This window comes from Suricata suricatta, chromosome 12 (genome assembly GCF_006229205.1).
Source record: "Suricata suricatta isolate VVHF042 chromosome 12, meerkat_22Aug2017_6uvM2_HiC, whole genome shotgun sequence".
NCBI classification, from domain to species: Eukaryota; Metazoa; Chordata; class Mammalia; order Carnivora; family Herpestidae; genus Suricata; species Suricata suricatta.
Window position 1 is genome coordinate 92,516,456 of NC_043711.1, and position 10,023 is coordinate 92,526,478.

The 10,023-nt window shown below is 54.8% G+C and overlaps 1 protein-coding gene across 1 annotated transcript in view; it reads right to left on the minus strand.

The window, feature by feature from the left end:
- Nucleotides 1-10,023, minus strand: part of CDH22 (cadherin 22) — a 124,377-nt gene that overhangs the window by 108,825 nt on the left and 5,529 nt on the right. Inside the window, exons 3-5 of the mRNA XM_029917960.1 lie at nt 9,579-9,718; nt 9,331-9,459; nt 8,088-8,115 (exon numbers count right to left, since the gene is read on the minus strand). Coding sequence (XP_029773820.1) covers nt 8,088-8,115; nt 9,331-9,459; nt 9,579-9,718 — 297 coding nt within the window. The remainder of the gene's footprint in view (nt 1-8,087; nt 8,116-9,330; nt 9,460-9,578; nt 9,719-10,023) is intronic.

Here is a 10,023-nt window from a genome sequence, read left to right on the forward strand (position 1 = left end):
GAGAGCCCCGGGGGCTTCCAGAACAGGCTGGCGGTGCCTGAAGCAGAAAGGGTCTGCTTCCTGGAGGGGGGTGGCACAGGGCTCCTTGAAGGGGGAGCAGGGCCCCCTGAGGAGCTCAAGGAGAAGAGGAGGGTCCAGAAAAGAGACAGAATTCTGTTAGGAACAGGGGCGGGCAGCTTAGCCAAGTGGTGCAGTGCCGGGAGAGGGACTTGGGTCTTCAGAAGGGGACAGTGCCCAGGGAGAGGACTGGGGACTTCCTGAGGGGATGGGGCTCCTGCAAAGGGGGTCATGAGCTCTGCTGACAATGCTGGGGATGGGGGCTCCCTGCCAAGAGAGGAGAGGGCCCCCACAAGGAGATGGGGCTCAGAGACAGTGGGGGCGGGGAGTCTGGAGGAGAGGATTCTGGCCAGGGGCTCAGTTGAGGGGCCTGGGATTTGTGAGGAGAATGGGAGGGGGGGTCTTCAGGGGACAGACACTCAGAAAAGAGAACATGGGTCCAGTGAGGGGACCAAGGGCTAAATCAAGGGACAGAGGCTCCAGGAGGGGTCAGGGCCATGTAAGAGGATGGAGGCTTCAATGGAAATGTTTGCTGAGGAAGGGCAGGGGGCTGGGACAGGAGAATGGAGGCGCTCTCCTTCTAACGGTAGTTTTGAGAACTAACAGCTCTCTCCTCCCAACCCATCACCTAGGTGCCTTATTTTGTCCTGGCTCAACACAGCCACAGTTTGCCTCCGCAGCCCACACAGGCCCCTTCCCCTAAAGACCCCTCACCTTGGTCCTCTGCTTCTCCACACCCACTGGAACATTCCACCCAGCTGCGCCCCAAGTCCTCCTCCACTAACTATTCCGGAAACGCCTCAGTGGGCCCCCATTCCCTTTAGCTCACCCATGTGGATTTCGTATCCCGCTGCAGCCCAAACACATCATCAGTAGGTACTTAGACACTTGTAATGATCAGTAAGGTCATTCTCCCTCCAAGCTAACCTCAATCCCTCCAGCTGCAAATGCAGCCAATTTCCTCTGTTCTGTCCTGGGAATAGAACATGGCTGATCTACAGGCCACCTTTTATCAGGGCATCTGTTATAGCTTCAGAGATGTAAAGGCTCCTTTCATATTTCTCTCTTCCAGGTAAATGAATCCCGGGCCCTCCATTGGCTTTTCTGATTACTATATTTATTAATAGACATCTCCAAGTGATTGTGGCAGGGTTTTACCACAGCCTGGCACGCTGAAGGCTCACAAGAAGTGTATCTTGGATGGATGAATGAGTTGGTGGATTGATGGATGAATGACAGCAGGTAGATGGGTAGCAAAAAGATGAAAAGACAGGTGTTAGTAATGGTGGGAGATGACAGGTAGATGGATGGAGGGTGGAGGTGGGTGACCTATGGGCAGATGGATGTTTAAATGGAGATGGGTGGGCAGGAGGAGGATGGATGGACGGATGGACGGATGGATGGGTGGGTAGATGGGTGGATGGGTGGATGGATGGATGGATAGGTGAGTGGATGGATAGATGGATGGAGGGGTGGATAGATGGATGGATGGATGGATGGACAGATGGACAGCTGAATGGGTGGATGGATGGATGATGGATAAATGGAAAGAAGTATGGCTTAGACAGGATGCTGGTTGGATGAATAATCTCAGTTGGCATCTCAACTTTCCCCTGTATCTCCCAAGTATAGAATCCTCAACTTGATTACTGGCACCCCAGGGCTCTCAGATACCCAGGCCTTAGACCTGTTCATATTTCACTTCTCCTTCATCTCCCACAACCAAGCAGCTCTGAGACCTGATGATCCTATTTCCTTGGTGCTTTTCCCCTTTGGTCCCAGTCCTCCATGACCCCATTCAAGCCCCCAACTTCTCTCCTGGATGACTTCAGCTGCCCGTGCCCTCTGCTTCCTTTCTCTTTCCTAAAAGCTGACCCTGAAACAATGCCACCGATGTGATGTTCCTGCAGCTTAGCTCCAGTCAACAACCGTCAATGGCTCCTACAACCTGGAGCTCCATGCTCCTGAATCCGGTGAACCTTCCTTGGGTAGCTTGCTCATTCCTCTCCCTTACATACCCTGTACTGTGCAGCCCACCTGTGGCCCAAACATTCACCAAGTTTCCCCTCCTTTGCTGTCCCTACCACTTGGAATGCCCTCCCTGCCACCTCCACCTGGCGCAGTGCCATCCAGACTTCAATGCACAGCTCAGGTGCTGCCTTCCCGATGAGCTTCCCTAATCCCTTCAACTGGATGTAATCAAATAAGCCACTTCATCAAGACACATTTATTGAGCACCTACTATGTGCTCAACTGGCTAAAGAGCCCTAATGATGGCGGGGTAGGGAGGAATAGAAGATGAGAAAGACCCAGTCTTTGCCCTCAAGTGGACACAGCCTACTTCTAAGCACGCATATGCACACAAACACACACAGAAGTCAAAGGGAAAAATAAAGGCAAAATCACGTAATATTACTAGTTAATGCGTATACAACACTCATTGTGGGCTAGGTACTATTCTTTTTTTAATTACAAAAAGTTTTTTGAATGTTTATTTATTTTTGAGAGAGAGACAGAGTGTGAGTGGGGGAGGGGCAGAGAGAGAGGGAGACACGGAATCCAAAGCAGGCGCCAGGCTTTGAGCTGTCAGCACAGCGGGGCTTGAACTCATGAACCATGAGATCATGACCTGAGTTGAAGTCAGACAATTAACCGACTAAATAGCCCAGGCACCCGGAGGACTCATTCAGTCCTCTCAATGAACCTACAATGTAGATACAGATGAGGAAACTGAGGCCGAAGGTTGGGCTATTTTTCTGAGGCCAGCCAGCCAGTGAGAAGCAGAGTGGGGTCGGAACCCAGCAGCCCGCTCCTGGGTCCGTGTTCACATCAGTGCACAGTAGCGTGGTGTGAACAGAACCGCGACCAGCGGCTGGATGGAGAAATGTGCACTCTGACCTCCCAGGCCTCCTCCCCTGCCGTAAGCCCTCCTCTGCCGACCTCGTCCCCAGCCCTGCAAGGCCGGGCGAGAGGCTCCCTTCGGAAACGAAAATGGATGAAACGAGAGGCCATGATCTCAGTCTGCCGCTGCGACACTGTAGGACCCTGGGCAAGTCCCCTTTCCCCTCGGCCTCGGTTCCCCATCTACTGGATGGGGTTGGGCCCATTCACCCCTAACGGCCCTTTCAGCTCTGCAGTGTGTCATCTCAAACATCCTGCTTGGCGGATAGAAGACAGAAGCCCGGGCAGCCTCGTGGCCTCAGGGCCTGGCTGTACCTCCCAGGAGTTCCCGGCTGCCCCTGAACATACACCTCGGCAGCCCGAGTTCCTGGGGCCCCAGGGGAGGCTGCGGTCCAATGTGTGGTCACCTGAATCTGTCCGGCTCATCACTGCCCATCATCCTGTCTGCCCACTGACCTGGATCCGTCTGCGTCGGCTACCCATCCATCAGCCTGCCTGGGCCCGTCCACCTTGTGTTCCCCGCCTGCCTGGTGACTGTCACCCTGCCCATCACACACACACAGTCCACCTCCCACCCCCCGCCCCCTACTCTGCAATCAGCACAGTGAAGACGAGAGACAGGGTGAAGCTTCTCCTCTGTTGCTCACAGAGAAGTCCCGTCTTAACATCAGGACCTACTTTGCAGGAGTCAAAGCAGTCCTCTGGCATCCGTCATCCTTTCCTTTCCTCGGGGACCCCCAGCCCCCTCCCTGCTGGGCACAAGGGCTTCTACTCCAAGAATCTGGTCAGGGTCATATGCCTTCTGCCAAAAACATCCAAGTGGTCCCCAAGGAAATCACAGGACAAGAACGTGGAGACGTGAGTACAAGGATGTTCATCGCAGAATTGTTTGTAATGGCGAAGTGTTGGAAACAACCCAATGTCCAACGGTGGGGGCTGGTGGAATGAATGATAGGCCAGCCACACAATGGAGAACATGCAGCTCTTAAAAAATGATGATGTAGACGTATATTTATCGAAATGGCAAGACATCCACAATATATTATGGAGTAAAAAAAGCAGGTTACAAAGGCATATGTAGAAAGCAAGATGCCATTTTTATTTTTTAAAAATCTATATGTGTCAAGAAGGATATGCACTGAAATGTTAGCCAAGTGGCGGTGGGATTATGGCTACTTAAAAATGCTTTCGTATATAAAGAGATACACACACACACACACACACACACACACACACACACACACACAGGACTCATGCATATGTAGTCACTCTGTTGAAAACTACCACCCCGCATCTGTCTACACCACCTTGGTCATAGCCCTTATCTGTCTCACCTCTTAGGCTCTTCCCTACAGAATTCTGGGGTAGGTTTATTGTAACCATTTTACAGATGAAGAAACAGAGGTTCACTCGGTGAATCAGTGGCAAAGTCAGGCCATAAACTTGGCTTTCTCTGACTCCAGAGCCCATGCTCTTATGCAGTACTTAGTCATGTTTTCTCATTTTGTTTATCTGTAACTTGCTGGTTTAAAAAAAAAAAAATAACATATATTTACTCGGCTGGTAAAGAAACGGCAGGAGTTAACAAGATAAGGAGAAAACTATATACTACAGAACATCCTCCACCTCTGGGGTCTGGCAGCTTTACGGCAGCCTTTCTCCATCGGCCTGTTCTTCCCTCCGAGGAGGGAGAGGCAGCCCTGCGTGGGACTGGGCTTAAGCATTGCCTGAGACCCCCTCTCCAAGCCCACACTTAACTCCACGAGGGTAGTGAGTGCTTATCTTGCACCATATGCCGCGCTAGATGCCAGGGAGACCAGAATGGAAAAGCCCAATGCCCCACATTCAGGATCTTTTCATCCAGGGCCAGGCTTCCCAACTTCCGCTCTGTCAACATTTCGGGCTGCATAATTCTTTGTTGGGAGGGGGAGGGGGCGTCCTATGCACTGTGGGACGTTTAGCAGCACCCCTGGCCTGTACCCACTGGACATCTCCTCTCCAGTTGTGAGAAACAGAAAGATCTCTAGACATTGCCAAGCGTCCCCAAAAGCCAAAATTGCCCCTGGTTGAGAACCACGGATCTAGCGGATGATACAAAGGGGGCAGTAAAAGAAAATCTGAGCCATTGCTATTGGGCTTAGTATAGGTGGGAGTCTCGTGCGCCTGGATGGGTCAGAGGAGGCTTCCTGGGATGCGCCTGTCCCCGAAATGCGAGGGTCCCTTCTTTCCATCCTACAGACTTATCCTGGGCGATCGCATCCATTCTGTGGGTCCAAAGATCTACCTGTGGCCTAGAGATCCCAGGATGGGCTCAATCTTTTCTGCACAAGTGCCTATCGGGCCCCTCCACTGAATGTCCCACCAGCATGGCCTCCACCTCTCCTTGAAAGCCCCTTCTCATGACCTACACAGTGTCCCAAACAGAGGCTCCCCTGCATCCTAGAAGTCTCCTAGCCCTGTCCAATCCTACCCTGCCAGCCCCTGGCCTTGGCGGGACCCCATCTTCACCACAAACTGTTCTCTGCTCAGTAGCAGGGCGAGCCTTCTGAAATCAACCCCCTCCCCCACCTCCCGCCAGGCCGCCCCCCTTGCTAAAGACCCTCTGGCACCCCCACAGCTCCCAGATGAAGTCCAGTCTCTCTCTGTGGCTTCCAAGACCCACAGGGCCTGGCTACTGTCCCCCTCGCTGGCTTCACTTCCCATGGTTCCCATGCCTGCACCCCAAATTCTGTATGTTCCTCTTTAGGCAACTGAACTTACCGTTCCTCTAATCCCCCCTCCCCTCCGGGCCTCAGTACCCTTTCCCTCCGGGCCTGGAGCCTGCTTTCCTTGCGCCCGTCCTCCCTCCCTCCTGCTGACCAGCCTGCAGGTCTCTGCTTAATCACTGCCTCCTGGAAGGACCTGCTGGGCCTCCCCCTGCACACAACCGGCTCTCATCATGGCTTATGAGAATTGCTTAATTGTCAGTCTCCTGTCTGGGCCCCCAGACCCCTGGTAGCTGGGATCCTGTCTGCCTGCTCACTGTTGTATCTCTAGCATGTAGTACCACGCTCAGCACACAGGAGACACCTAATGTGTGTGTGTAAGTAGATCCTTCTAACTGGATAATGAATGGATGGACAGTCAGACAGCAAGATGAGTAGGAAGATGCAAGGAAGAGGTCCTGTTCGAGTTGGGTTTTGAATGCTTTGAAAGATCTTCTCGGGAAGGGCGTTCAGGTAGAAGAGCAGGTGCGGTGGAATGCGGGAGTGTCGGATTGGAGGCACAGGAGGAGATAAAGGAGGGCGCAGACGGATTACAAGGACCTTGAATGTCACGGTGCCAAGTCCGGACTTAATTCAGTAGGCGATGGGGAGCCATGGAAGGGTTTTAATCAAACAAGTGACACGATCCCACCTGCCTTAGAGAAAGATCGCTCTGGCTGCAGCCGGAATTGCAGATCAGAGGCGAGGAGGCCAGGGAGGAGGCCGCCACCACGGTTTAGGCAAAGCCAGTGAGGTCCCGGGATGCACGGGAAGGGACAAAGGGCAGAGGCCAGCGTGCGATGGATCTGCGGGAACGTCACACACGCTCTGAGGCCCCGGCCGCGTGCGGGACCAGGCAGTCCCTTGAAGGATCCTGAGGTCAGAGACAGATCCTGGTGATCTGTACAGAAGTCCACTCTCCTGCAGGGGTGACACGCTCCCGCAGGGGTACAGGCAGCCAACCTCACACACAACGCCAAACAGAAGAGCCACCGTTCAGCCCTGGGAGGGATGACAGTGATAACAGTGATGACAGTACTCCCTGCACACTCGTGTGCACTTCACCTCCACGGCAAGCCACGAGGCGGGCATGACTGCTCTTCTCTATTTCACAGAGAAGGCTTCCTCTCTGTGCTCAGAGAGGCAAAGCAACTTGCCCAAAGTCACAGAGGCAGAAAGTCACAGATCCAGGCTGGTCTGACTCCCACGACCATGGTCCCACACACAAGGAAGGGGCTGGGAGCCAGCGGATGATGGGAGGCTGGTGGGTGTGAGGAGGAAGCAAGAAGTCCCCAGCCCACGCACAGGCTTGCTGATGGGGCACGAAAGGAGACAGAGGGGGAAGAAGGCATTGCCCAGGTCCCTGTCCTCCATGTGTTCAGACCCAGACTCACATATTCAGAAAGGGGTGTCCCCCACAGTGAGAGAACGGGCCTGAGGAGTGAGCTGTGCTTACCCTCCCATTGGGCCACCTTAGTGAGAATTAAAGAAAGGCATCTTCCTCTGGGGGCATGTAGCCCTCCAGGCCCCTGGCTAGTTAGGATATGAAGGCTTTCTTGCAAATTAGGGAAAGATGTCCCTTTCTCCAGGAGGACACAGTCTGCCTTTAGGGTATCTGATTTGTTGAGTGGAGCTTACAATGGATTTCCACCCCTATTCTCCTCCTGCACTGAGTGCCCTTGGACAGTCAACAACCTGCCCAACTGTACATGACAGCTATGCCTCCAACCAACTCTGTCCTATATCCATTTTCTAGCAGCCACTCTGCATCATCCTCAATGAGAAAACATTTCCTCTGGCAGATACATAGAGCTTGGACCATTGCGCGGACAAGTTTCTTGTCAGTCCTCGCCTCCTCCATGGGAGAAAAGGCAAAGTCTGATTGTACCCACTGCCGTGACGAAAAAGTTGAGGTCAAAGACTGTCCTGATAGTGAAAAAAACAAAAAGTAACAAACACAACAACAAAAACCACAACACAAGGCTTTCTTTACAGAGGCTTGTATCAAAACGCGAGATTCCTGGAAGCAAACCCTCTACTCAAGAACTCTGTCTTCAGGGCGCTCTGAGGTGTCCAGGGAGGTGGAGGACATGACCACCCTCTCTGGGAACCGGAGGCCTCTCCTCGGAGCCTGGCCTGAGGCCTGGGTCTTCCCTTAGCCTGGCGGGAGCACATTCTGTCTTGTCCCTGACCCCTAGCGCCCTCTATGGGTCAACTCTGGGGCAGGATGGGGAGGCCCCCAGTCCAAGCCCCCTCCTCAGGGTCCCCTCTTTCCCGAGAACCACCTGCCTCTATCCTCAGCTCCCACCCCTTCCCAGGCCCCGCTGAGAGCCGGCTGCTGCCCGAGTTATATAAACACGAATCATTCTCTCTCTCTCTGCATACCTGAGGCTGCATTTCCGAATGGAGCTTCCTAATGGAAGAAAAAAGGGGGAATACAGAACAGAGAACACAGGAAATTTAATTGGCTGACTCCTATCACCCATGTGGTACAGCAACGGGCTGCTCCAAACTTTGCTAACCAGGGACGAGACAAGCCTCCTGGGGTCTCTGCTTGCCCCCCGCCCCTACTTTGGAAAAGCAGAGAAGGGATCGGAAGTCCTGCCTCTGGGTGTGTTATTCCAGACTCCCAGAAGGACCTAAGATCACACACTTTCTCTCCAAGGGCTGTGACTTGCCTGGGGCCACACCGAACCTTTAGGGAGGGAGCTCCATCCTCCTGGGTGTTTGCTATTTAGGCTTCTCCCCCAAAGGCATTTCAACAGCCCTCCCTGGGTGCCTGCCTAGGAGCACTGGGGGGCTAACCAGAACATCTGGTACACTGAGGCAGGGCTCTTCTTGTTCTGCTTGCCAAATTCAAAGGCAAGAAACTATTCCATTCACTCCCACCCCTCCGAAGACTCTCCCAAGATCTAAGGAAAGCTGGTGAGGCCACGAAGTCAGGATTCCTGGGTCCCCCTTCTGGCTCTGGATGGAGCTTCCTGGATGGCCCAGGCCTCTGTCAGCCACACTTTGAAATGGGAAAGGGGGTGGGGCCCAGGTGGTCGCTAAAGTGCTCACAGTCAGGAACAGAGGAAGGTAGGGGTTTCTCATCTCCGGGAGTCGCTGAGGGGGGCCCCCCAAGGAGCGACAGCTGCCCCTTGGCTGAGAGAAAGCTGGCTGGCCTTGCAAAGTACCTTCCCCAGAAGCGCCGGCAGGGATGGCTCCAGAAGAGCACACAGAAGCACGAGGCAGCGTTTAAATGTTGACCATGGCCTTCCTTTACAGAAGGAATGGAAGAGGAGCGGCCCAGATGCGGGGAAGGGAGAAGGGGAGCGGTGGGGCAGAGAGGGAGCTGGGGCAGGCAGTGGGGAACCGGAGAGGTGACCGCCACAGAGAGAAACTGGAGCGCGCAGGATGGAAGATGGGCGGACCAGTTGGTCGCAGATGAGCAAAGACCAAGGGTGTCATTATAGGTGTAGAGGCCAAATTCCAAAACGGGTATGGAACGGGGTAATTAGGGGGACACAGTGGGCACTGACAGACAAGTATAAAGAGGATTGATGAGGAACAGAGGGGCACGAGGGGTAGGGAGGAGCCTATGGGTTCCAAGGCCACGGCGATGCTCCTATCCGGCAGTGGCACTGACCAGAGATAGAGAGGATAAGATCCAGAAGGCCGCCGGAGGGGCCAACAGAAGGCTGGCAGCAGGCAAAGTCCTTAAATGAGCTTCTGCCTGTGCTGTGCACCTTGGCCGGCCCCGGGGACCCAGAGAGAGCTGGAATCAGACCCAAAGAAAACAGAGTTGGCATGCGCGACCTCTGGCCGGGCCTGGGGCGCTGGGAGGGAAGACAGAGAAGCAAGAACCCTCCCCAGAAGCACGTGTTGGAAGCCTACGGCAGGCTTCAAACTGCGGCTCCTCTGCCCGCCACCAGGGGGTGCCCTGCAGCTCTGGGAGACCTCGAGGGACACCAGGTTCGCTCCTCCCGCAACCGGGCCTGGAGGTCTCCAGCCGCGCCCCAGCTGGGCCAGGGGCCCTAGAGTGCCAGAGGAGAGGAAGAGGGGAGGTCAAGTCTCGAAGCGCCAGCGAGATCGGGTCGTGCCCACCACGGGCCGCCGGGCACCCAGCACACCCACACAATCCACAACTACCCCTTCCGCGCCCCGGGCCTCGAGGGTCAGTCCCCGTGGCGCTCGCTTTGGACGTGAGGCCGTCGGGCCCTCTCCTTCTCCCACGGAAAGGGCAGTGCTCCCGGAGCCGGGTCCTAGGGAAGAGGGCAGCGCTGCCCCTCGCTCACCGCGGGTCTGCCGGCCGGTCCGACGGCCCGAGGGCTGCGGGGTC